At 53.9% G+C, this 27,990-nt stretch overlaps 1 protein-coding gene across 3 annotated transcripts in view; it reads right to left on the bottom strand.

The window, feature by feature from the left end:
* The window catches only part of PPP6R2 (protein phosphatase 6 regulatory subunit 2), a 57,771-nt gene that overhangs the window by 28,955 nt on the left and 826 nt on the right, over nucleotides 1–27,990 (bottom strand). The window contains exons 2-4 of one of the 3 annotated variants that reach the window (XM_084206413.1): nucleotides 7,719–7,848; nucleotides 1,119–1,315; nucleotides 234–479 (exon numbers count right to left, since the gene is read on the bottom strand). In XM_084206413.1, coding sequence (XP_084062539.1) covers nucleotides 234–460 — 227 coding nt within the window. In that variant the 5' untranslated portion in view covers nucleotides 461–479; nucleotides 1,119–1,315; nucleotides 7,719–7,848. The remainder of the gene's footprint in view (nucleotides 1–233; nucleotides 480–1,118; nucleotides 1,316–7,718; nucleotides 7,849–27,990) is intronic. The other 2 variants (XM_084206414.1, XM_084206412.1) reach the window with 2 other exon arrangements.

Raw genomic sequence — 27,990 nt, 5'->3', positions numbered from 1 at the left:
CTATGTTTTTTTGGAGACATTACAGGAAATAGGATTTTGTTTGGAGACCAACTCAATGTCAAACCATCAAAACCAAACCAATTTCCTCCAAACCCCAACAGCTGGAACATCCCCAGTGCTCAAAGGCTCCCTCCCCGCCAGGAGGTGCCACAACAGAGCCCAGGTGGAATTCTGTTTTCAGCCCCGGGATCCCTGGCTGGCATGTCCCAGGGAAGCAGGGACCCAATACCTACTTGAATCGGACCTTCTCGTCCATGTCCACGGGGGGCTCGTGCGTGATGAGGGTGACCAGCTGCTCCATGCAGCGCTGCTGGCACAGGAAGTCCAGCAGCCGCCGGTTCTGGGCCTTGCATTCCTGCAGGACGTCATCCTCGTCCATCAGCTCCTCCAGGGTCACATCCTCCTTGTCCAGCAGCTTGTCCACGTGTGACGTTGTGTTCAAATCAAACTTCCAGAACATGGTGATGGGACACAACTGGCTGGGGGCAGGAAAGCACCGGTTACTGCTCCACACCTCCTGTGCATGATCACAGCATCCCTGAGGTCGGAGAAGACCTCTGAGATCATCGAGTCCCACCATCAACCCCATCCACTGCCACCCCGTGTCCCCAGGTGCCACCTCCAGACATTTTTTGAACACTTCCAGGGATGAGGACTCCAGCCCATCCAGTGCTTTCCAACCCTCCTGGGGAAGGAATTTTCCCCAAATCCCCCAGACCCTCCCCTGGCCCAGCCTGAGGCCGTTCCCTCTGCTCCTGTCCCTGTTCCCTGGAGCACAGCCCGACCCCCCCGGCTGTCCCCTCCTGGCAGGGACTTGTGCAGAGCCACAAGGGCCCCCTGAGCCTCCTTTGCTCCAGGCTCAGCCCCTGCCCAGCTCCCTCAGCCCTCCTGGGGCTCCAGCCCCTCCCCAGCTCCCTCAGCCCTCCTGGGGCTCCAGCCCCTGCCCAGCTCCATTCCTGGACATGCTCCAGCCCCTCAGGGTTGTTCTTGGGGCACTGGCCTTTGAATCCTCCCTTTCCATCCACTCCTACCCCAACCCTAGTTTGCCCTTTTGTTATCCCGATTTTTCTCTGTGTGAGTTCTATTAATGATCTTTTTCCACTTTGCTTTCCTAATACCTGAAATTTTGGAAAAGCTGTGAGTTACACCAAAGCAAGGCATTGTTCAGACCACTCCTAGGAGACTCTTCCACGGCTCTTCCTCTTGCTTAACATTTCCTCTTCCAATTCTGCCCTTCACCATCTCACCTCAGCTCCTCAACAACCCTTCACAGTCCTGTTCTGGCCACAGCACCAGGTACAGAATTCATGGAATCCTGGAATGGTTTGGGTGGAAAGGGACCTCAGAGCCCCTCCAGTGCCACCCAGCCATGGCAGGGACGCCTCCCACTGTCCCAGGCTGCTCCAGCCCCAATGTCCAACCTGGCCTGGGACACTGCAGGGATGCAGGGGCAGCCCCAGCTGCTCTGGCAATCCCAGCCCAGCCAGGAATTCCTCATTGCCAAGATCCCATCCATGGCTGCCCTCTGGCAGTGGGAGCCATTCCCTGGGTGCTGTCCCTGCAGGCCTTGTCCCCAGTCCCTCTGCAGCCATTAACACAAACAGCAGGCAGTGGCTGTCATTCCCAGGGACACAGGGAACACAGCTCCTTCTGGACACATCCTGGGCAGCGCCAGCCCGGGCTCCCACGCTCTGCACGCGCAGCCCCTGGGCTGAGCCGTGTCCCTGTGCCACATTCCCAGATGATCCAGCAGCATCATGTGATTCTATACCCAGGATCACAAGGCCGTTTTTAACCCAACCCACATCCGCATTTCCACACACAGAACTCTCTCCATCCATTCATTTGGCTTTTTCCAAAAACGTCCCTGTGCCTGATCCTCTGCTGGTCACACTCTGCATAACCTCAGCTACAGGACAGCCTGGACATTGTCCCCTTAAAAACCCATTTTCCCTCCAGGAATGACACTGAGGGGGCTCTGCCTTCCAGTCACCAGAGCAGGGCCTTGCAAAAAGCTGAAGACCCCAATTTTCCCATTAGATTTTAAATCTATCAATTTTTCATGGTACAGCTTCCACAGTCAGTCTTTGAGTGAAGCATTCACAGAAGCAGGACATGGATCAGGGAAAAAACTGAGTTTCTTTTATCAGGTTTTTCCCACCCCAAATCCTGGGGGGCAGCTCTGGAGAGCCCTGGAGGGGCTGGAGCATGTCCAGGGAATGGAGCTGGGCAGGGGCTGGAGCCCCAGGAGGGCTGAGGGAGCTGGGAAGGGGCTGGAGCCCCAGGAGAGCTGAGGGAGTTGGGAAGGGGCTGAGCCTGGAGCAAAGGAGGCTCAGGGGGCCCTTGTGGCTCTGCACAAGTCCCTGCCAGGAGGGGACAGCTGGGGGGGTCAGGCTGTGCTCCAGGGAACAGGGACAGGAGCAGAGGGAACGGCCTCAGGCTGGGCCAGGGGAGGTGAGGTTGGACATCAGCAGGAATTTCCCCATGGAAAGGGGGGTCAGGCCTTGGCAGGGGCTGCCCAGGGAGCTTTGGAGTGCCCATCTCTGGAGATGTCCAAGGAATTCCTGGAGGTGGCACTCAGGGCTCTGGGCTGGGGACAGGTGGGGGTCAAGCACAGACTGGACTGGATGTGCTGGGAGGGCTTTTCCAACTCCAGGGATTTTGGGATTCTGGGATTTCAGCACTGAATTTCAGAGTTGGGAGCAGCCATCTGAATGTTCAACCTACATGACACTGCAGTGACAGCACTGCTGGGCTCGGTGTGTTCCTCACAAACTGTTCTTTGGGTATTTTTAACCATCTCTGCTTGGTTATAAATTCACCGAGGGAAAATCTGGCACCAAAGGCCTTCAGTGAAGGAGGTTTGGGGGCTCAGTCAACCCAAATGCAGAAATATTCCTTCCAATGGTGTGGAATCCATGTGGAATTCTCACCTTCCAAACTGACACCCATTGTAATCCTGGTAATTCTACAGCTTTCCTGAAATTTTTATAAATCTCCAGGAAAAGCTGCCTGACCTTCCCTGTGAGAGTGGAGAGGGGCTGGGCTGGAATTGCCAGAGCAGCTGGGGCTGCCTCTGGATCCCTGGCAGTGCCCAAGGCCAGGTTGGACATGGGCTGGAGCAGCCTGGGACAGTGGGAGGTGTCATGGCAGGGTGGCACTGGAGGGGCTCTGAGGTCCCTTCCCATCCAGAACTCTCTGATTCCATGGGATTTGCTACTTCTCCCATCTCAGTGCTTAAATTTAGGTCACTCTTGCCACCAGGAAAGCAGAGATGTTTTCCCGTTCTCAGGTGGACACTCACAGCCCTTTCCAGTTGCTGATTTTATTTCTGGAATATCCAATGAGAGCAACACCCATGAGGGCTTCAGAAGAGCAGCTCTGTGTCAGTACCCGCTGTAGGGCTGGACCTGAGCTGCATTCCAGGGAGCATCTCCCAGCCCCACGCAGGGAAATTCCAGTGTCACCCCGACCCTGTGTTTGCCACCAAGGCTCTGCAGAAGCTGCAGGGCTGGGAAGGAGCAGTGAGGCTGCAGCCAAGGAGAGCCCCACGGCAACCCCTGCGGGCACCAGGCTCTGGGACAGCGCATTAACAAGAGCAATTACAGATCCTCTGGGTAGGCACTAGGGCTCAGGGAATCCTGGAATGGTGTGGGTGGGAAGGGACCTCAGAGCACCTCCAGTGCCACCCAGCCATGGCAGGGACACCTCCCACTGTCCCAGGCTGCTCCAGCCCCAGTGTCCAGCCTGGCCTTGGGCACTGCCAGGGATCCAGGGCAGCTCCAGCTGCTCTGGGCACCCTGTGCCAGGGCCTGCCTCCCCTCCCAGGCAGGAATTCCCTCCCAATATCCCAGCCATCCCTGCCCTCCCTGAGGCACCAGGGAAGGTGATTTCTGTAGGTGTGCCTTTGGGCCCCACCTGGATTGAAGCCCCCCTGTCCCAGCACAGCAGCACCAGTTTCCAGCCCATAAATGAATTCCTATTCATGATAGAAAACAGTGTTGGGGTGTTTCAATTTTGGGACAATGCAGGAGATATTTAATCTCTCTGTTCCGACACAGAAGTCTAAGACTAACAAGACCTGCCTCCTCAGGGCTGGGAACAGTCAATTCCCTGCCAACAAAATTCCAGCTGACTTTCTATGAAGTTCCAACAAGTAATGCATTTGCTGTTAAAAACCCCAAACAAAGGACCCCTTTTGCCACCTCTGCTCTGTTCTTTTTCTCCTTCTCCACTGGCTCAGCAGCTAGGGGGAGGATGCATATTTTGTTTTATTTAGGTTATATGCTATTTTGTGTTAATTTATTTTGTTGCATTTAATTTTATTTCATTTTCCACCATTCCCAGAGCTGTGTCCTGGACAGTACCTGCCCCAGCGCCGCTCATTTGCATAAATGACAACATCAATTTTTTACACAGAATGTTCTGAGCCCAAAGAGCTCCTGGCTGGGAATTCCAATGGGGAATTTGTCCTTTAATTATTTATTTTTCATGGATGATCACCCAGCCTCCTGCTGCCAGCAGCTCCAGGAAACCAAGGCTCCCTTTGAGGAATGCAGTGGGAACAGCAGGGAAGCAACCCAGGTGCGTGGTGCTGGGGACAAGGTCACCCTCAGGTGACTCCAAAGGGACCAGGGGCGTGGTGCTGGGGACAGGGTCACCCTCAGGTGACTCCAAAGGGACCAGGGGCGTGGTGCTGGGGACAGGGTCACCCTCAGGTGACTCCAAAGGGGCCTGGGTGCGTGGTGCTGGGGACAGGGTCACCCTCAGGTGACTCCAAAGGGACCAGGGGCGTGGTGCTGGGGACAGGGTCACCCTCAGGTGACTCCAAAGGGACCAGGGGCGTGGTGCTGGGGACAGGGTCACCCTCAGGTGACTCCAAAGGGACCAGGGGCATGGTGCTGGGGACAGGGTCACCTTCAGGTGACTTTCCCAGCCCCCCTGATCCCACAGCTCCAGGAGTATCCAGGCCCCAGGTTGCTGTGATTTCTCCCAGGGTTATTCCCAGCCAGTTCTGTGTCACCAAGGGCCCCCCTGAGCCTCAGCAAACACAGGCACAGACAAAACACCCACAGCATTTTCCAACCTTTCCAAAATCCTCTGTGCACTGCAGTGCCAGGAAAAGTGAACACAGAAAGGCAGGAAGCCCCCAGGCAACTGCTCCTGGAAATCAGGACAAAATTCCCAAGATTTACTGATTTTTTAGGTCCATTTAAGATCATTCCTGCTAAAATAAAACACTGAATGTTTTTACTAGGTGGGAGCACATGGAAGTGCTGAAGGAAAGCAGCAAAAAGAGTTCTGCGATCTAAAAAAGCATTCTAAAAAAGAGTTTTGGGATCCTCCCACCATCCCGGTAACATCCAGTACAAAATACCAAAGCCAGCCCCAACTCCAGCAGATCTGGCCAAGCTGAACAGGTCCCAGTTCCATCCAGGGTGGATTTTAGCCTGGACAGACACAGATTCCTGATGGGAATTTCAAGCTTATTCTTTTTTTTGCCACGTTTTAATATAAAATCTCCCCTATTTCCTCCATAAGAATAAATAATTTTAGGCTTTGCTACACAAAGCAACAAAAAATACCCCAAAACATAGGGAATTTCCTCCAATTCCAGTATGGGAAGAAGTCTGGAGAGCACCAGGACCACACATCCATCCAAGAACTCTCCACCTTTAATTCCAGTTATCCACTAACAGTTATCCCAGCTCCAGAGAACAAAATCTCACTTTACTGAACCTGCTAAATGTGAACCCCCAAAACAGCTTTTTCAGCAAACTGTTCCACCACTGGAAAATCCACCTGGAAAACACAGACGGACAAGGCCAGGCTGATCAATGGCTCAGCTGAATTCCCACAGAAGGGTTGGGCATGGAATTCCCAAACAGCTTTAGAGCTAAACTCCCTCCCTTTGGTGACTCAGCAGCAGGATGAAAGGGAAGAAATGAATCAACACAAATTAGAAAGAGGAAAAGGCACAGGCAGATCCCAAACCGGTGGATTTGGGAGTGATCCTAGAAGGATCACTGTTCCCAAGAGGAACAGCAGGGAATCAACACCTCCTTGGGACACAAAAATAATTACACTGAGCCTACCAAAGCTGTCACAAGGACCAGGGAACTCCAAGCCCCATCCAGCCTGGCTTTGGACATTTCCAGGGATCCAGAGGCAGCCAGAACTTCTCTGGCAATTCCATCCCAGCCCTCACTACCCTCCCAGCAGGAATCACTTCCCAATATCCCACCTAACCATTCCAATCTGTGCATCTTTAACTCACTTGTTTTACATCAAATCTCTCCCTTTGGAGCATTAGGGGTGCTTTTCCCAGTGGAACTGCCAAGAGGAAAATGCCCGAGTCAGCCTCTCCACTGCTGGCACTGGGAAGGATCCCGCTGCTCCCACACCTCCAGGGAATGCCAGGGCAGTGAATCCACAATGGAATTGCTGCTGCAGGAGAGCGCAGCTCCTCCTGTGTGCCCTGGGCTGCTCTGCTGGAAGGTTCCTACTCCTTCCTGGGGAACTCTGGTAAGAGATCCTGGCCTGTGCCCTTTTCCTACCCCACGATGAGCGCACAGTGTGGCACTTCCACAGGGAATTTCCTGCCACAGCCCCAGCAGTGCTCAGGAGAATACGGAAAGAAGAGTTCCATGCCCTTCCCAGCCATTATGGACCTGAACTAAGGTTCTGAGAGGCACTTTTTCCCAGTTGAACCCGGTTTTAGGGAGGATCCTGGCCAGCACACCATGAATCCCAGGATCCCGGAGGCTGGAAAAGCCCTCCCAGCCCATCCAGTCCAAGCTGCGCCTGACCCCCCACCTTGTCCCCAGCCCAGAGCCCTGATGTCACCTCCAGGAACTCCTTGGACACCTCCAGGGATGGGCCCTCCAAAGCTCCCTGGGTAGCCCCTGCCAAGGCCTGACCGCTTTCCATGGGGGAAAAGGCAGCCCAAGCTCAAGGATGGCACAGGACGCAGAAACTGAGCCCCTCAGCCTGGACTCCATCCCAGGACTATCCCTGGGACACCACAATTCCCACTAAGATGACTCAAGGTATTAAATACCAGGATCAATCCCAGGAGCAGCCACCAGAACTGATCACCCAGCATCACAGAGCTCGTCCTCATTACTGGGAATTAACTGGTCCCCTAATGAGGAATTTCACAGGCCCTGGCCAGAAATCCCCCAGTGCTGGGCTGATCCCACAGGGGGGGAAAATTCTACCCCTTTCCTCAGATGAGACCCCACCTGAAAAGCAGCCCTGGGGCCAACAGCAGGAGCACCTGGAGCTGCTCCAGGGCTGGAGCCCCTCAGCTCCCAGGGATCCAGGCTGGGAGGGCTGGGAATGCCCAGCCTGGAGAGCAGAAGAATACAGGTATATCTCAGAACCCCTGCCAGGGCCCAAAGAGAATCCAGGAGAGCTGCAGAGGGACTGGGGACAAGGCCTGCAGGGACAGCACCCAGGGAATGGCTCCCACTGCCAGAGGGCAGCCATGGATGGGATCTTGGCAATGAGGAATTCCTGGCTGGGCTGGGATTGCCAGAGCAGCTGGGGCTGCCCCTGCATCCCTGGCAATGCCCAAGGCCAGGCTGGACACTGGGGCTGGAGCAGCCTGGGGCAGGGGGAGGTGTCCCTGCCATGGCAGGGCTGGCACTGGAGGGGCTCTGAGGTCCCTTCTCACCCAACCATTCCAAGACAAAAGGACAGGGTGATGTTCCTACCTTCAGTAGAAGTTTCTTCAAATGTGAAATCTCCTCGGACAGAGAAACATTTGGGTTACAGTTCCTGGAATAGACCCAGCTTCAGGAAATGGTTTTCATCCAGTGTGAATTCCTTTGCAAGCTTCCACTCCTGGAAAAGATTTTTTAAAGTTACTAATAACCAAAGGTATCTCAAGGCCAAAGGCTTTAATTTTTTTCCCTAAATGAACTTTCACAGAACCATTGAGCACAAAGGAAGATCACAGGGACTGACAGTCCCTGCCAAGGAATCACCAATCAGGCCACTCAGGATCCTCCCAGTTATCCCAGCTCCTCCCCTCCTGCAGCACTGGGCAAATGTGAACTGCCCAGCCATGGCAGTGTGCAAGGCCAGGCTGGATGAGGCTCAGAACAACCACAGACAGAGGGAGGGGATCACAGAGGAAGAGCTAAAGCCTGGCTCAGCCCATGAGCTCCCCCATAACTCCAGAGCTGGGCTTTAATCAATCTCCTAAAATCCAGGAATTCCTAGTGTGTTGTGGGATACACCCAGACAGAGACCAACCAGCAGCAGGTGCCCACATCAGACGGAAATTAAATGTAATGTGAATATAAATGTATTTCCTCATCTTCCAATCAGTGATTACTTAACTGCAGGTACAACATTCACCCACACCAAGGGCATTGATCTGAACAAAAACTGTTCAGGGTTTTATTTCTAAACTTTGACGCCTTTTTCCCTGGAACCTGTGCCCAAAAGCCTTTGACAGAGTCCCAGATTCAGGGAGGTTGGAAAAGCCCTCCCAGCACATCCAGTCGAAGCTGTGCCTGATCCCCTCCTTGTCCCCAGCCCAGAGCCCTGAGTTCCACCTCCAGGAATTCTTGGGACACCTCCAGGGATGGACACTCCAAAGCTCCCTGGGCAGTCCCTGCCAAGGCCTGACACCCCTTTCCATGGGGTAATTCCTGCTGGTGACCAACCTCATGTCCCCTGGCCCAGCCTGAGGCCGTTCCCTTTCCTCCTGTCCCTGTTCCCTGGCAGCACAGCCCAACCCCTGCCATGAGCAGGGACACCTTAAACAAGAACCTCCTCAGCAATTCTCTGCTGGGCCACAAATGCCAAGATGCCATAAAATTCTGCACAGTTCTGGCTTAAATGGACACTGATGCTTTGGAGAGCTCAAGGCTGGAAGAGCCATGGAAGAACAAATAGAATTCTCACAATGCACAGAAGAAGCTGGGACAGGGAGCAATGGGGGGATTAGAAGGGAGAACTTGTCTTAGTCTCAGTTGGCTTTGCATTCCACAACCATGGAGTCCTGGAATGGTTTGGGTGGGAAGGGACTTCAGAGCCCCCCCAGTGTCACCCAGCCATCCCAGGGACACCTCCCACTGTCCCAGGCTGCTCCAGCCCCAGTGTCCAGCCTGGCCTTGGGCACTGCCAGGGATGCAGGGGCAGCCCCAGCTGCTCTGGGCACCCTGTGCCAGGGCCTGCCCACTCTCCCAGGCAGAAATTTTTTCTCAATATCCAACCTGAGCCTCTCTCCATCAGTTTTCACAGGCACTGCATGTCCCTGCAGAGCCAGGACACCAAGGAATCCAGCCTGGCCAACCCCAGCAAGCCCAAGCCCTGGCACGTCCTCATGGGAACGGCTCTGGAGAGCCTCTAGGGACACCCTGGACACTGCCAGCACTGCTGCCACCTCCGTGTCCCTGCCATGTCACCACAGCCAGCACTCCTGCCACCCCCATGTCACTGCCATGGCACCTCAGCCAGCACTCCTGCCACCACCCTGTGTCACTGCTGTGTCACCTCAGCCAGCACTCCTGCCACCACCCCGTGTCACTGCTTTGTCACCAGGACACATCTGCTGGCCAAGGGACACGCCTGGTGACACCAGCAGCTGCTGGCACTGCTCCTCAGGGCCAAGGGGCTGGCACAGCTGCTGATGATCACAATTCCCTGACATCCAGCCTCATTCCCACGGCAGCCAGACCCTGCCAAGGTGCCAGGACCGACACGGCAGCAGAAAAGGAGCGTGCCCGCTCGGGAGGGAGCGCTGGCCAAACGCCCACAGAACTCACCCCAAGTTTAGTGGGAGCAAAATCCAAAGGAGTTCAAGAGGCTGCTGAACTGCAGCTCCTTCCATGAGACAGCAGCTGGTCCCAAATATCCCAAATATACACAAAGAGCTGTGGCTGTCATTGGAAAGACATGGCCCAAATAATATGAACAAATTAAAGATATCAGTCAAGAGTGAAAGTCCCTTTTGTATAAATCAGGGGACCGTGGAATGGTTTGGGTGGGAAGGACCTTAAAGCACAGCCGGCGCCAGCCCTGCCATGGCAGGGACACTTTCCACTGTTCCAGGGTGTCCCAAGCCCCAGTGTCCAGCCTGGCCTGGGACACTGCCAGGGATGGGGCCATAGCTTTCAGGAAGTTTCACAGTTCAGCTCCAAGCACATGAATGAAATCAGAGTGTGTTGCAGCTTTTCCACACACCTGTGTGCCAATACCTTGTGAACAGTGCCCACCTTCCCCACACCTTCCATGCCTTAGGAGAGATGGTCCCAAGATATTGCACAGGAATATGTAATGAAATCCACTTTCCATGGAATCCACTCAGGCAAGTAAGGAAAGCTCATTACTGAGCAGACTAAAACCTACTAAAACCCTCTCCAATGCCTTTGAAAAAGCATTTACACATTAGCAAGTCATGAACTAATGTGTAAATGCTTTTTCAAAGGCACTGGAGAGGGTCCCCAGCTCTCCTCAGGGAACTTCTACCTGGAGCAGCCCTGCTGGAGGATCTGCAGAGCCCAGGAGGAGCAGAGCCACTGCTGTTCCTGTGAGTGCTCCTGTGAGAATGTGTGCCAGGTGCTGTGTGTGTAACACATCCCTGCTGGACACAGGGGTCAGAGCCCACCCCAGAGCCTGCACCAGGATCCCTGAGTCCAACCAGCAGGGACAGGGATGGGCTCTGGCAGAGCCTGGGTCCTTCCCTGTGCCCCTCCGCTTAAGGGAGCCATGAATTCAACACCCAGCACATGGATGGAAGGAGAGTACTGTCCTTGGACTCATGGAGTCATGGAATATCCTGAGCTGGAGGGGATCCACAGGGATCACCTGCACAGACCCCTCAGATCCCATCCCTGAGAGCGCTGTCCAAATGCTCCTGGAGCTCTGGCAGCCTTGGGGCCAGCACCATGACCTGCTCAGTGCCCAGCGGCCTCTGGGGAACAACCTGCCCCTGAAATCCCACCTGATCCTCCCTGCCAGGGGCTCCTCCTGCTCTGCGCCTGCTGCTCCAGGGAAGCTGGGAGAAGGGATGCACAGAGGCTGCAGTGCCCCTCCCCAGGGAGAAGGGATGCACAGAGGCTGCAGTGCCCCTCCCCAGGGAGAAGGGATGCACAGAGGCTGCAGTGCCCCTCCCCAGGGAGAAGGGATGCACAAAGGCTGCAGTGCCCCTCCCCAGGGAGAAGGGATGCACAGAGACTGCAGTGCCCCCTCCCTGGGGAGAAGGGATGCACAGAGGCTGCAGTGCCCCCTCCCCAGGGAGAAGGGATGCACAGAGGCTGCAGTGCCCCCTCCCCAGGGAGAAGGGATGCACAGAGGCTGCAGTGCCCCCTCCCCAGGGAGAAGGGATGCACAGAGGCTGCAGTGCCCCCTCCCCAGGGAGAAGGGATGCACAGAGGCTGCAGTGCCCCTCCCCAGGGAGAAGGGATGCACAGAGGCTGCAGTGCCCCCTCCCCAGGGAGAAGGGATGCACAGAGGCTGCAGTGCCCCCTCCCTGAGGCAAATCCATACCCACCGTTGCTCTGAGCCAACTACAAGGAAAAGGTTCTTTGTCTGCAAAAGGAACTGGAAAAGGATGAGGACAATCAGGAATTCCTCAATAAAAACAATCAAAAGGTCCACTTAACCCTTAAACACGAGCCTCACAAGAGGAACAGAATTCCTGCCTTTCCCACAGATCCCATGGCACATCCCAGGAGGCAGCAGTGGGATGGGAGCATTTGGAAAAGGACAGGCACATACAAAATCCAGCTATTTTTAACAAAAGTTAAAGTCTTCCCACTACCTCAGTTACTTTATCATGGTTGATCAGAACTATCAGCCCAGATGAGCTAAATTCAACCTTTTATATAAGTTAAAACTTCCCTCAAGATTTCGCTGATAAAGGAAGAGTTTGAGCTGTTGGAATTAAGGAGAAGCAGCATTTTCCAGAGTACCTGCACTGCTGACAGAACAGAACAACCACAAACTATTCCCTAATCAATGTCCACTCACATGAATTTTGGGATTTATTCAGCCTCTTCCCACCTGCTTTAAGAGCAGCCCCCAAAAAAATCCCAGGATCCCTGAGGTTAAGAAAGCCCTCCCAGCCCAACTAATCCAAATTGTGCCCAGTCCCCATCTTGTCCCCAGCCCAGAGCCCTAAGTGCTACCTCCAGGAATTCCCTGGACACCTCCTGGAACGGGCACTCCAAAGCTCCCTGGCCAGCCCCTTCCATGGCTAAATACACTCAAAGGAAAAAAAAAAAAAAATCCCAGCCTGCAACAGTTGGACTTTTCAGCTTCTTCTCTCCAGCAGAAGTGAGTGATGCAAAGACTGGGAAAAACGGTCCAGAGGTTTTCCCATTTTGGGGGTTTTATACCATCAACACCTGCATCGATTTCCTGAACTTGGGGTTTTACGACAGCTTCAACTCTTCCCTAACCCTCCTTGTCTCTACCAGGAATTCAGGAATTAAAGGCTGCAAGAGCTGTAAAACCACCCAGGCACCGCCCCAATGCTCAGCCAGAACGGCCAAGTGACCACAAACACCAACTGACCAAGATGGTCACTCCAGATAGTCCTGGTTAGTTCTAACCCACAAACTCCTGCAGCCCATTCCTGACTCCACACAGCCCAGGGGTCACTGGCATGGGCTCTGGTCTCATTTCCAGTAAAAATAAATAAATAAATAAATGCCTACATACATACATACATACATACATACAGACAGACATACATACCCACCCTTCCACCAACTCTTCTGAACCTCAACCATAATACATGAATTGAAATATTCCCAGAGGCACTGGTTCTAACAGTAAATAAACAACAGCTGAGACAAACTGCTGGACAGAGTCCAGAGACCACAGAGCTGCTCCAGGGCTGGAGCCAGGCTGGGAGAGCTGGGGGTGCTCACCTGGACAAGAGAAGGCTGCAGGGAGACTTCAGAGCCCCTTCCACAGCCTAAAGGGGCTCCAGAAGAGCTGGAGAGGGACTGGGGACAAGGCCTGGAGGGACAGGACAAGGGAGTGCCCATGGCAGGGACACCTCCCACTGCCCCAGGCTGCTCCAGCCCCACTGTCCAGCCTGGCCTTGGGCACTGCCAGGAATCCAGGGGCAGCCACAGCTGCTCTGGCAATTCCAGCCCAGCCAGGAATTCCTTCCCAATATCCCACCTAACCCTCCCCTCTGCCAGTTTTCTGGAGTTCCCGTTCCATCCCCTTGGAGGAGCAGCCAGCACACCCCTCTCTGCCCGAACACTGCCAGCTGCTCCCAGCCTGAGGTCATCCCTAAATCCACTCCTGGCAAACATAATATCAACTCTTCCTTCATCAGCTCAGGGTCAGAGCAACAGCAAATTTCTTTTCCTCTGCATGTAGACATTTGGAAAACGATATGCAAATCATGAGATCCCTGGAATGATCCTGGTAACTGGAGAAGCCACCAAGACCAGTTACTATTTTAAACTCTTGGCCAAGCTCTGGGAATCTTCCACAGGAGCTGATCCAGCACACAACCAGCACCTTGTGCTGCCAGAGCCTGCTCCAAATCTTTTCAAATCTCCATGGAGCTGTGCCAGGGGAAGGATAGGATGGACATCAGGAAAGGCTCTTTTCCAAGGGTGTTGGGCACTGCCCAGGCTCCCCAGGGAATGGGCACAGCCCCAGAGCTCCAGGAGTGTTTGGACAGCGCTGCCAGGGATGCACAGGCTGGGATTGTTGGGGTGTCTGTGCAGGGCCAGGAGCTGGATCTGTGATCCCTGTGGGTCCCCTTCTGCTCAGGAGACTCCTTGATTCTGTGATTCCAGGTACATCACAGGATGGACATGCAGCTGCTGTGGTTTTCCAGTCAGACACTTAAACCACAGCACCTCACCTTCCTCAGCCCTGGATGAGGAAACACAGCCCAGCACTTCCCAGTGCAGTACTGATGGCAATGAACTGCCCACACCTGCAAGCAGAGGGGCTGTTGTTATTGCTGTTGTTATTGTTATTATTATTGTTATGGTTATCCCAGCCCAGGGCTCCCTGGGAAGAAGCTGGAGCCTGCAGAGCATCACCTGCAGGGAGATGGAGGGTGCCCAGGTGTCCCACTGCTGCCTGGTGACTCCCAGGGCAGGGACAGGGTCACTCCCATCACTTTCCCACCTCCTGCCACACAGCTCTCCCTCCCTGCCCAGCTGGAAGCCAGCCCTGATCCATCCCCAGACCTGTCAAGCACTCCCAGGAAAGCAGGCAAGGAGCAGTGCCAGGCTCATACATAACACCCCACTGCCACTCACAACAATTTACACTTGCCAGTATTTTTATCCCCAAGCTCTTCCTAAGAAATTGGATCATTTGGGTTATCAACATTTCTCGACTGCACAATTTCACTTCCCTAAAAAGGACCCAACGTTCCTTGAGAGAGAAGCAAACACTATCCAGAATTCAGAGCACCCTGTAAAGGTCTCAGGTCAGCCCTGGTGGGGGCTGCAGGGACATCTCAGAGTCCTCCTCCTCTGAGTGCTGGACAAGGGAGACAAGAAGTCACCATCCTGCAGGAATTCAGCAGCAATTTCCCCATGGAAAGCAGGTCAGGCCTTGGCAGGGGCTGCCCAGGGAGCTTTGGAGTGCCCACCCCTGGAGGTGTCCAAGGGATTCCTGGAGGTGACATCAGGGCTCTGGGCTGGGGACAAGGTGGGCATTGGGTGCAGCTGGGTCTCAGCGATCCCAAAGGGCTTTTCCAGCCTCAGTATTTCTGGGATTCTGGAATTCAGTCTGCCAGGGGAAGAGAATCATGAGTTATTTCAGAGCTCTCCCAACCTCCTTAGGCTCCCACTTCAGACTCCTGAGCAACACTCTGTCTCAGCTTCCAAGATGGATTAATTCCCATATTCATCTTTAACACAGCAAAGACTGAATCCAAGACCTTTGTGGATTTCTCTTCAGAGGAATGATGGAGGTACCAAGGATGGTGAGAAACTCCAAAGGAGGAAAGGAAATGCTTCCTACACAAATCCTGGAGCTCAAGGCCAGGCTGGATGGGGCTTGGAGCAGCCTGGGACAATGGAAGGTGTCCCTGCCATGGCAGAGGTGGCACTGGAGGGGCTTTGAGGTCCCTTCCCACCCACAGCAGTCTGGGATTCCATTATTCCACAATTCCATGAACCCAGCCCCTCTGTTCTCAAATTACACCATGGCAGGAGCCCATCCCATGCCAGCCATGAGGAACAGCCAAGGGACAGGACCTGTGGAAGGTTCTCCCCCAGGGGCAGCTCTGCAGTTTTGGGACACCCTCCCAAGCGGCAGCACAAAATTAAAACAGCTCCTTTGACATCAGGATTTTACATAACTCCATTCTCATTCAGCACCTTTACCTTTGCTCCCTGCCTCTCTCATTTGCTCAGTTCTTTCTGGAATCCCTGACTGAAGGCAAAGCAGGACACACCAGAGGCCTGGAGGCAGTGATCCCAGCTCACTGGGGGTTCATCATTGCTACACACCCCCAAAAGAGGCACTTCAGCTCCCTGAGACATTCCCTGGCCCAAGCTGCTTATTGAAAACCACTTGGGTACACTTAAAATTCACAGATAAAATTTCAACCAAAATATTTCACCAGTTTGCCAAGAATCTCCTTTTGTTTTCCCCTTGTGAGCTATGAAGATGAATTTCTTCGTTATTCCTTAATATCTGACAAATTAAAGAGATCTCTGCATTTGCATTACAAAATTCTGGCACCATTAAGGTTGGAAAAGCCCTCCAAAGCCATCCAGTCCAGGGATGGGGACTCCAAAGCTCCCTGGGCAGCCCCTGCCAAGGCCTGACCCCCTTTCCATGGGGAAATTCCTGCTGATGTCCAACCTCTCCTCCCCTGGCCCAGCCTGAGGCCGTTCCCTCTCCTCCTGTCCCTGTTCCCTACAGCACAGCCCGACCCCCCCGGCTGTCCCCTCCTGGCAGGGACTTGTGCAGAGCCACAAAGGCCCCCTGAGCCTCCTTTGCTCCAGGCTCAGCCCCTTCCCAGCTCCCTCAGCCCTGCTGGGGCTCCAGCCCCTTCCCAGCTCCATTCCCTGGACATGCTCCAGCCCCTCCAGGGCTCTCCTGGCAGGAAGGGCCCAGAGCTGTCCCCCAGGATTCCAGGGGGTCCCTGGCAGGGCCAGCACAGGGGACAGTCCCTGCCCTGGGGCCGTGCCCACACTGGGGCTGCCACAGCCCAGGGGCCATCGGCCTCCTGCCCCCCCTGGCCACCCTGGGCTCGTGTCCAGCCGCTGCCACAGCACCCCCAGGGCCTCTCCCAGCTTTCCAGACCCCTGTCCCAGCCTGCAGCGCTCCAGGGGCCTGGGCTGACCCCAGGGCTGACACCTGGCCTGGCTGTCCCTCACCCTGCTGGCCTCAGCCCACAGATCCAGCCCGTCCCCATCCCTCTGAAAGCTCCCACCTCCCACCCAGCTCAGGGCCACCCGATGTTCCGTGGCCACCAGCAGGAAACCACAGGCACAGAGGGATGCTGCTCTGCATGGAAAGGGGCTGTGCTGGGCTTTTTCTTTAATAAAAAACTGCCTCTGGCAATAAACCCTTGAAGGCCTCTGTGTTGGACAAATGTACACCCAAAATAAAGAGCTCCTTCTAATCCTTCCCGGCCTCTGAAGCTCCCAAAGACAGAGATGATATCAGGAGAACTTTGTTTTGATCATCAACCTTATCCTAACCCAGTATCTCGTTAAGCAGCCTCGTAATTGCTGCCCTACCCCATGCTAAAGACAGAATTTGCACAGCTTCTTGATTTAAATGTTACTTTTTTAATTAACTGCTCCACACCCAGACACGAAGAAAGCGAAACCGCAGCACTTCAAAAGCTGAGAGAAAAAGCTGCAGAAAAGGATCCCAAACGCTCTGGGAACAGAACAGCACAAAAAGGGCCTTTTTTGCCGGCTCAGTTGGCGCACATGGAGCTCAACACATCCCTAAAATTCACCTCTGTGGGCTGCTGGGCTCACATCAGCTCTGAGGGCAGAGGAATCTCCCAGTTTATGATCTGTATTTCAGCAATAACTCAGCGGGATTGGTATTTCCATCTGCTCCTCTGTGCTGACCCCACGGAAGCAACACCAGTCCCAAGGAACCCCGGAGGGACTCGGGGCTTGCCATTAAATATTAACCTTTGAGTGTGAGATTTGCAACTGCATTTGAATATTGAACCAGCAAAACAAAGTCCTGGGGTGCTTGAAGCGTTGATTTCCATCCCTTGTAGGACTCCAGGCTCCTCCCTCGGCCTGCCTGGATCACTTTGATGACGCTCAGAGCTGGTTACTCTGTCTGCTCTAAGCAACAAGTGACATTTTCTCCCAGGTGACCACAGCTCAGCCCCACAGAAATCCCCGTTCATGACCAGACTGGGATCTCCGAGCAGGGTGTTGGTTTTTACTGGGGTGCAGAAGCAGCGTTTCGCAGAAATCCCACTTTGTCCTTCCATGGACCTTGGATGTTTTCATCTTTGCTGCCCACACAGACTAAGGCGATGTTACAAAAGACACCTCTTTGTACTCAGACTAAGGGCCAGCATTTGCAAACTGAGATTTCCTGCTGCACCCCATGGGGAGATCAAGGGCTGTCCGTTCCACAGACGCCTATTTGATCAACACACGACCTCAAGTGAGCCAGTGAAACAACTGCTGTGCTCCTTTCCTGGTCCTTCATCCCAATTCAAAGCTCTCAAGGTGAGTTTGTGGCTGTACCTGCACCAGAACAGCCCAGCCCATCACACACTGCAGCTCCTACCAGAATATTCCAATGCTCCTCCACTCAACGGACCCAGAATTGAGGCCCCAGCGAAGCAGAGCCCACAAACAGACATTAAATAAATTAATTTTCATTTCCTCAAGCTTTCAGGGCATTACAGACACAGTCCATGCAAAGTTTAAGAAGTTTTGCAGTTAAAATAAATAAAGACACTTCAGAAAGAGCTCAAAATGGCTGAGGTTGGAAAAGAGCATCAAGTCCAAGCTGTGCCTGACCCCCACCTTGTCCCCAGCCCACAGCCCTGAGTGCCACCTCCAGGAATTCCTTGGACACCTCCAGCAATGGACACTCCAAAGTTTCCTGGGCAGCCCCAGCCAAGGCCTGACCCTTTCCATGGAGAAATTCCTCCCTCTTTACCCAATTCTGAGGAATTGGGTAAAACATCTTTCCCAGAACAAGGCACCACCAGGCTGTTTTCCCTGCATGGCACCACTTAACCTCTATTTATGAGCCAGGATTCATCCAGCATAAAACATCCTGAAAGGAAAACAATCCCTGGGAACTCTCAGACCCACCCTTCAGAGTTCCATGGGTTTTACCTGGACAAAGCTCAACCTGCTCTGGGAATCCCAAACCAGCAGGACACACTCCTGATCTGAGGCCACTGCTTGCTGGGTATTAAACCTGCACTGCTGGGAAAAAATGGGTTTCCTTTGCCATGCAGTGTTAGCAGAAAAAGATAACCAGCTGGATCATTCCCCCAAAATGGCTTCCAACAGGGATGTCTGAGCAGGGAGGGAGGGCAGGGAAGTTAGGAAGGATGGTGCAGCAGGAAGGGGACAGCACTCCAGCTGAAATGTCCATCCAACTCGGGCTTGGAGCACTAATCCAAGGAGACATGCACACTGTGACTGAATTCCCTCAATCATAACCAAAACCACTCATAAAACCCATGGAATCTGTAGGGTGCACATTTCAAAAGACTGAAAAGAATGACATTTGTTTTTCCAAGCTTAATGAAGAATCCTAGATATTGGCTCAACATTGGGAAAATAACTGAACATCCACCTTGCACAAATGATCATCAATAGTTCTCTTGTTCATGGAAGCATGGAATGGTTTGGGTGGGGCCTGGAGTCCTGTGGGATAGTGAAGGTGTCCCTGCCCTTGGCAGGGGCTGCAACAACAAACCATTCTGGGATCCTATGATTCCCCCCAGGACTCTGAATGGGCCAACCCACAGGAATTGCAGCGATTTCCTCAGCAGAATTCCCCCCAAAGCGTCAAAACCTAACCCCAGCATGGCACTGCTCCTTCCAGCCAGGGCCCTGGAGATCCTCCTACTTCCTCCAGCACTGGCCCTGCTGGTTGGCTGGTGGTGATCCCACCTGCTTTTCCCAAAATAACACATTCCTGACCAGGGCACTGTCCACAGCTCCAAACAAACTGGGATTACACAACAGGATTTTCCCCACATGGCCAAAGTCTCCCATGCCCACCAGATGATCCCGTCTCACTTCACTGCTCCTCGGAAAATTCCAGCACAGATCCAAACTCCAAAGATACGCTCAATACTTCTCCTTGCTTTTCTCTTCTAAAACTAAAAATAACTCAACAGTTTTGTTCTTGGGAACTGCACCGCTTCATTTCAGCATTTGCTTCCAGGTATTTGAGAAAACAGCACAAAGAAGCTCTAAGAACCCCAGGATCCCTGAGGTTGGAAAAGCCCTCCCAGCCCATCCAGTCCCAGCTGTGCCCAAAGCCCACCTTGTCCCCAGCCCAGAGCCCTGAGTGCCACCTCCAGGAATGCCTTGGACACCTCCAGGGATGGGCACTCCAAAGCTCCCTAGGCAGCCTTGGGCAGCCTGACCACCCTTCCCATAAAAAAATTGCTGCTGATGCCCAAAATTCACCTGTCAAAAATGAAGTGGCCATTTTTTTCCTGCAAGACACAACATTCCTCAGCAGAGCTGCTGCTGGAAATGGAGGGCAAAGCAGGACCAGGGAGGCCATAGACACACCGGATCCCCACACTAACATCACTGCCCAGTTCCAATTATTTCATGTGTCAGAACAAAGGTGACAGAAGGGAAGGAAAAACAGAAGGCCTGAAATTGCCTCTTTTGCAAGAGGAAGTTACAGTGTAACAGCCATGAAATTGGGTGTGCAGTCACTGCTGGCACCACATCCCAAGCCCCCGCCAACATCTGGCACCCTAAAGCCCCTTACAGCTTTTGCAAACTCCTGTGCTGCCTCATCCTTGAGTTTCCAGAGCCCTCAGTCACACACAGCAGTCTAGGACCAGCCATAATTAAACTTTCTCTAAAGCAGAAAGAAAAAACTCAGTAAAATATTGACAAACTTCTTCTGAGCTTTGGGTCCTCCCCACGCCAGGCACTGAAGAAGGTGGGGAAATTCTGTCCTCTGCCTGAAGGACCTCAGAGCCCCCCCAGTGCCACCCCTGCCATGGCAGGGACACCTCCCACTGTCCCAGGTGCTCCAGCCCCAGTGTCCAGTCTGGCCTTGGCCACTGCCAGGGATGCAGGGGCAGCCCCAGCTGCTCTGGGCACCCTGTGCCAGGGCCTGCCTCCCCTCCCAGGCAGGAATTTTTTCCTAATATCCAATCTAAATCAATCCATCCCTGCCCTCCGGCAGTGGGAAGCCATTCCCTGCATCCTGGCACTCCAGTGCTGATTCAGGGTCCCTCTCTGGGGACCCTGGAAGGTGCTGTGAGGTCTCCACATGACCTTCCCTTCCCCAGGCTGAACATTCCCAACTCTCCCAGGCCTTCTCTGGAGGTGCTCCAGTCTCTGTATGAACGTGCTGGGCTCCTCTGGACCTGCTCCAGCAGCTCCACATCTTCCTGATGCCAGGAGCAACAGCGCTGTGCCCCATGCTCCTCGCAGAACTGAAAACCAGCTGTGCTGGGCATATGCACAACTTTGATTTGGTTCAGTGCTTTGGCCCTAGAGAGATCTCCATGGTTCTGAATCCCTCCCTGCTTCCAGCAGCAAACTCATCCACCCGCTGTGGAAGAGGGAGAAGGTTCCCCAGGCAGAGCTCAGGGTTTGGACATGGCAAAACATCAGCGTCTCACAGCCACAGAATCATTTAGGTTGGAAAAGCTCCTGCGGAGCACCCAGCCCAATCTCCTGTGCTGAGCAATTCCTAGGCTGCCTGACCCAGGTGAGGAGGTCCCTGTCCCAGCCCTGCAGGTGTCCCCTGCCCAGGATGGGTCTCATCTGATGTACAGCCATTTATGCTGAGGATGACTGATACCAGTCAGTCACACAGATTCCCTGGGGAGGAGAGGAACAAGCGCTTCTCCAGCACAACTCAGCTATTTCAGACCCCTGCACAGACAGGGAATGAGCACCTGGCTCCTCCACTGACTAAAAAAGGAACCCTGAACCACTGAACCGTTACCTCAGAAAGAGGGATTTACATCACAGAGGTGTGAACTTAGGGAGAGGTTCCAGCCTCTGGAAAGCCAAGGCAAAGTATGAAACACATTGCTGGGGGAGGGGAAATACTTAGAATGTCATGGAAGAAAAATTAGGATATACCATGGACAGTACAACATTAAATAATGATACCGTAAATCAGGGAATCATAGAATGGTTTGGGTGGGATGGGACTTTAAAGACCACCTCATTCCAACCATGGCAGGGAACAAGGACTAGGAGAATGGAGAAGAAGTAAATAACAACTGAGCACAAAGAAAAACAGAAGAAGTAAATAACTGAGCACAAAGAAAAACAATCTTCCAACTGAAAAATAAAAAGGAAACAAGCTGCCAAGCTAAGCTGAAAAAGCATCCTTTGGTGTTTTCCAATTTGCTAAATGGTGCAGACTGAGTACCTGCTCAGCAGGAATGGGGTGTCCTGGCTCAGGGCTCTCAGGATAACCTGGATAGTCCATTCCCTGGCCTGAGCTTGACTTAACCTAACACAGAATTGTGGCTGTTGTCAACACCAGTGCAGCCCCACTGCTGCAAACCTATCACATTCCAGCCCCATATTCCAACTGCCCAGCAGAACTTCCAGCAGTGGAACTCATGTTCAGTGAAACAGAAGTGCAGAGTCATGAGATGGGTTTGGGTGGGAAGGGACCTCAGAGCCCCTCCAGTGCCACCCCTGCCATGGCAGGGACACCTCCCACTGTCCCAGGCTGCTCCAGCCCCAGTGTCCAGCCTGGCCTTGGACACTGCCAGGGATCCAGGGGCAGCCCCAGCTGCTCTGGCAATTCCAGCCCAGCTCCTCAACACCCTGCCAGAGAACAATTCCCAATTCCCAAGATCCCATCCAGCCCTGCCCTCTGGCAGTGGGAGCCATTCCCTGGGTCCTGTCCCTCTAGGCCTTGTCCCCAGTCCCTCTGCAGCTCCGCTGGAGCCCCTTTGGGCCCTGGAAGAGGCTCTGAGCTCTCCCTGGAGCCTTGTCTTGTCCAGGTGAACATTCCCAGCTCTCCGGGCCTGGCTGCAGAGCAGAGGGGCTCCAGCACCTCCATGGCTTCTCTGGATTCATTCCAGCAGCTCCAGGTCCCTCTGCTTTCAGGAGCTGCAGGCTCTCAGAGGCAGCAGCAGAAGTTCCCAGGAAGGGGAGGTGTCTGAGTCCTGCTCCCTGTGAGCCCAGCACCGGCACAGCCACACCAGGAACATGTTGCACCACGATGCTGCCAGCGCCATCCAACCACGCCCTGGTTAAATCCCAGGACAGCCCTGGCCCTGTCACTCTGCTCCTTCCTGGGTCCCAGGTCCCCTTGTTGTCCCTGGTGCCAGCGCTGCCGTGCTGCTCCAGCTGCAGAGCTCCCGGTGCTGGCCCCGCGCCCACAGCTCTGCTGCTGCCGCCCCACACGGACGTGGTGCCAGCACAGGGCAGCCTGGCCTTCTGCCCGCTCCTGGCACGGTGCAACCGTGCCCTTCGTCCTCTGCCTCGGGGACATGGGGACAGTTTTCAACCTGTGAGCTCACAGGCTCAATTATCCTTCTCAAAGAAAAAAAATCCATCTTAACATAAAAGAATTAAAACGGCGTCCCAGGGGATCTGCCGAGGGAAGAGAACACAAATAAACAGCTAAGGAAACACAACCTTCTCATCCCAGCCCGCTGCACAGCCAAGCAAGGAGCTGGAACGAGCTGCAGGCTGTGCAGGGCTACAAGAACGGAAGGAAAGGAAGAGACTGCCACATGGAAGAAAACCCCAAATGTCACAGCAGAGCCAGCAGTGTTTTCTCTGAGGTGTGACAGAACTCAGTCCTCGCAAGGATTCGAAGGCAAAACTGAAACTGAAGCAGCTTCTTGTGTTCTATTTCCTTCTTCCTTCCTGTGGCTGCAGCAGCCAGACCATCCCCACTCCTGCAGGTTTGCGCCTCTCCCACTGCCAGGCTCTGCTCTGCCACTGTTCTGAAAGCTGCCCAGGGAAATCAGAATCAAAGTGACTCCGGAGTCATCAGTGTCACTCCAGGCCACAGAGCTCTGAGCAGCAGCAAACTGCAGGACTGAAATCCCATTGCAACCCCAGGTTCCCAGAAGGCAACCTGAAGTGCAGCAGGGGCACTACCAGGCCCACACAAACCCTGGGCTGAGCAGTACAGACGTTTGGGAAGTTTCCCTGCAAAGCCAAAGTTCCACCTGGCTCCAGCTCAGGCCCAGCTCCCTTCAGCACCTTCACAGGTGACCTGGATGCAGTTTGAGGGGACACCAGGGAAGTCTGCAGATGGTACAAAACTGGGAGGAGCTGCTGTCTCCCCTAAGGTAGAGAGGCCCTGCAGAGACCTGGACAAATCCAAGGGCTGGCAATCACCAGCAGTGTGAGATTTAACACAGGCAGACACTGGATTCTGCAGCTGGGCCAAGGCAGCCCTGGATGCACCCACAGGCTGGGATGGGGAAGCTGGAGAGCAGCTCTGGGAAGAGACCTGGTCCTGGTGGATGGCAAGAGGGATCTGAATCAGCTGTGCCCTGGTGCCAGGAGGGACATCCCTGTCTCAGGGGGCATCAGGGACAGCAGCAAGGGAGGGGATTGTCCTGCTCTGCACTGGGAAGGCCTCACCTCCAGTCCTGGGATGGGGCACCTCAATGTACAAAACAACTAAAGCTCTTGGGGAGCATCCAAAGGAGGGACATGGGAATGGGGAAGGGTCTGGAGGGGCCACATGAGGAGTGGCTGAGGGCACTTGGAATGTCCAGCTGGAGGAGACTGAGCTCAGACCTCCCCAGAGGCTGCAGCCTCATCTCGAGGGGCAGCTCTGATCTCTGCTCCCTGAGAGCAGGGTCAGGACCCAGGGAACAGCTGGAGCTGTGCCAGGGAGGGTCAGGCTGGAAAGTAGGAAAGGTTCTGCCCCAGAGGGTGCTGGGCACTGCCCAGGCTCCCTGAGAAATGGGCACGGCCCCAGGGCTGCCAGAGCTCCCCTCCCAGGAATGCAATCCCCTCCCTGGGATTGTTGGGGTGTCTGTGCAGGGCCAGGAGCTGCACCTGTGATCCCTGTGCTTCCTTCCAGCTCAGGAGATTGTGTGGAAAGCTGTGCCAGAGAAGCTTTTCGCCATGCCCCAGCAAGGGAAGAGCTCGGAGCCTTTGCCATATCACCTGCCCTTTGCCATATCACCAGAAGGTTTTTTCCTCAGGCCTTCCAGCTTCCCCTCCTGTCCAGATGATTCCGGTATCCCCAGGCACCCCAGGCTGACTCCAGGGGAAGGAATGGGGTGTGTGGGTACCATGACACCGGGGACAGTCACCCCCAGAGTGCTCCCAGCTCTCAGGTAACAGGTGGACACAGCAAAGAGAGACTGAGAAGGACAACAAGGAGCAATCCCAGCCCAGCAGCTGCAGAGCTGCCAGCTCCGGCTGAGGAGCTGCACTTCCTCCTGACAGCACCTCACTCTCGCTGTGGTGACAGCCCCCGGTCACGGCTCAGTGCCACGTGGGGTTTGGTTTAAAGGCGCCCCTGACAAAAATGACAATTTTGGTCAGGCTTCAGGCCCTGCAGACGTTTATTACTGTCACTCTCGAGGTGCCTCTGCTCCATCTGGGACTAACAGGCACTAAGAAACACAAAGATGGAACTTCCCACTTCCACACCTCATCCAACACCAATATGTGTGGCACTCAAATTCCACCCAACTCTGAGCCTTTTTCGTCTGATATTTTCAAGCATGGCTGCAAAAGCTTCATTTCCTGAGATAACTGATATTTATTTGCCCAAGTTTCCCTCCAAACCAGAGTTAAGGTGCAAGTAAAAATAGTCCAGGCAGTGATAATAATGTCAATATTGGTTATTGCAGTGCTGGCAGCTGGGGAGGATCAAAACAAGGAGCAGGGAAGTCCATCAGGAGTGAGGGAGGATAGTGGGATGAACAGGGAGCAGAGAGGGAAAAAGAAAAGCTCAAGTAGAGAAACACAGCAGCAGCCAGGAAAGACAACACACTCCTGCTTCCAATAATATTGAATCAAAGGAGACACTTAAGAGCCTTTGTTGCTACTCCTGGTCACACAGAGGCCACATTCCTTCCCTTAGCCTTCCATAAACCCATGGAAATCTGTGGATTTTCCATGAAAAGGAGGTAAAACCACTGCAGCCCAAAAATGTAACTCGGAGCAGGACTGTGTTCCCTATAGATAGGGCCAGGAGTGAGGGACTGCTGCTCCCAGCCGAGGCTCTGTGTCTGACAACCCGGCCTGAGCACTGCCGTCACTCATTAACTCACTCTATTAACTCCTCAATTAGTTCTTCAGGAATTCTGCATCCAGCAAAACAAGACCTCCCACAAACCTTTCTCCCTGTAAAGTTCTCTGAAGTTCTGTCAACCTGGCATACGCTCTGCAGGGAATGGGCATGGCCCCAGGGCTGCCAGAGCTCCAGAGCGCTTGGACAACACTCCCAGGGATGCACAGGGTGGGATTTGGGGGATCCTGGGCAGGGCCAGGAGCTGGACTGGATGATCCCTGTGGGGCCCTTCCAACTCGGGATAGTCCTTGATCCTATGATTGAAGCACCCAGCTCCTCCTTTGCTCTCAGCTCGCCGACCTCACCTGTTTCTCCCGCACCATTTGCACCCAAATTTCCCAGTTATTCTTGTTCTACTCCTGTTCCAAACCCAAGATTTACTCCAACAAGAGACTCTCCTATTTCCTGGCATTCCAGTTTGCCCATTTTTACGACTGAGCTGCAGCTCCTGCCCTTCAGGCACTCTGACTTGCAGCCCCTGTTAAACCATCCTGCTGGATGACATCCACGGAGTCATGATCCCAAGCAGAGAACCCACAGCTGCTCCACCTGCACTCCTGGCTGTCAGCAATGAGAGCAGGAAAGCTCATCCCTCTGTTCCCAGCCCCAAGCTCTCCCCAGACTCTGCTGAGCAGGGACAGGACCCAGGGAACGGCTGGAGCTGTGCCGGGGAGGGACAGGATGAATGTCAGGAAAGGATCTTTCCCAAAGGTGCTGGGCACTGCCCAGGCTCCTCAGGGAACGGGCACAGCCCCAGAGCTCCAGGAGTGTTTGGACACTGCTGCCAGGGATGCCCAGGCTGGGATTGTTGGGGTGTCTGTGCAGGGCCAGGAGCTGCATCTGTGATCCCTGTGGGCCCTTCCCACTCAGGAGATTCCATGGTTCTGCGATGCCGGAATTCCTCTATACCACTGCTGGGCTCAGGGAAGAAAAGTTTTGGGTACCCTTTGCCACCAGAAAACTCAGGGGAGACCTCAAACGAAGCACTTCCTGCACAGAGCATGGAAAAGCACCACAGGAAAGCACTGAGATATCTCCCTACCAAAGAGGAGAGGAAGCATTAAGAAACCAACACCCCCTTCTCGCTCAGGATCTCATTGTGGGGGACAGCAGGGATGGGATTCCCTCCAGCTGTCTGCCAATCCAACCAGGAAGCTGTGATCAGGACCAGGAGATCCCACTCTGGAACACAGCTGAGCCCCCCCCAGCCCCCTGTTCCCCAGGGAAGCTCTGCCAACAGTGGCCTGGAGCTTCCCAAAAATCCTGTAAGCCCACAGAGCACTTTTCTCCTGGTAACAAACCCCCGAGCAGCAGCTCTCACACAGTGCTGCCTCGTCGTTATTATTTTTGACAGTTTCCAATTTATGAAGTCAGAAATCCACCCTGTCCCTCCCACAGCACACGCAGAGCTCCTGGAACACCAGGCTGAGCAGGAGATGCTCCACAGCTCCTGCATCCCACAACAAACCTTCCCCCAGCGTGAGGTTCTGCAGGAACCTTTCCTGCACCACCTGCCTGACAGGCACCTGCTGCTGCACCACCAATCTGTCTCTACTGCCAGCCAGGACCTTGTCCCACATCCCTGAATTTCAACATTAATCCAAAGGAAGTACAGAAAGCACCAGGAATATCAGTGTACACACAGAGAACAAGCCTTGGTTTCCGACCAGTTTGTTCCTACCCAGCCCTCATCACCTCTGCAGAGCAAATGTCACCCAGGCCAGCCCAGGCCATGATGTGCTCCCACTGACAGCCCAAAATTTAACTTTGCTTCCCATGAGATCACCATCGGTTGCCATGGAAATCCCTATACTACCATCCACCAAGGGTTTTTTTTACCACTGAAGTATTTTGGCAGCATGTTCGCTTTTAAGTGTCAGAGTAATAAGAGAAAACATAAATGTTTCTTCTCTCATCAGGCTTTAAACAGAGCTTTATAACCCAAATCTGCTCCTAAGAGCCTGGTTCAAACCTGTGGGGCTGGGCAGGGCTGGAATCAGCACCTTCTCCTTTCTGAGACACCAAATAAACAACGAAAACAACCTTTAAGTTTTTAAAACATGAATTTCCAAGCAGGGGATCAAGCGAGGAAAAACCTCTTAGGGCCCTCTGAGTTCTCTCAGTTTCTCTTTTTCACTTCCTAGTTTGGTTTTTTTTTTTTAAGCTGGTGCAAAACAAGGCCCTCAAATTCAGCAGGGCCCTCCCAGCCTCTGCGAGGAGCCGCTTTCCTGTCTGATCAATCTTGTGGTGATTCCAGAGGGGCTTCCACTCCTACCCCGGTTTTTGGTCATTAATAAAACCAGCACGGTGACATTTACAGCCAAACTCTGCACCCTGAGGTGGGCAGGTCTCCAGGAGGGTGACACCCGGGGGAGGCTGATCCCCCTCCTGTGACCCCCAGGAGAGACCTGACTCCTGGAAGGGTGACCTGATCCCAAAAAGGGACCAGACCACTGATCCCCCTCCTATGACCCGGGGGAGGGACCTGACCCCCGGGAACAGGACCAGAACCCCAGAGGACAGGCCAGACTCTCGGGAAGGCGACCAGACCCCCGGGAGGGAGAGCAGACCTCT

The sequence above is a fragment of the Fringilla coelebs genome (genome assembly GCF_963513975.1).
Source record: "Fringilla coelebs genome assembly, chromosome: 5".
In the NCBI taxonomy this organism is placed as follows: Eukaryota; Metazoa; Chordata; class Aves; order Passeriformes; family Fringillidae; genus Fringilla; species Fringilla coelebs.
Note: the sequence above shows the minus strand (reverse complement) of the source record. Positions and strands in the feature narration are given on the sequence as shown.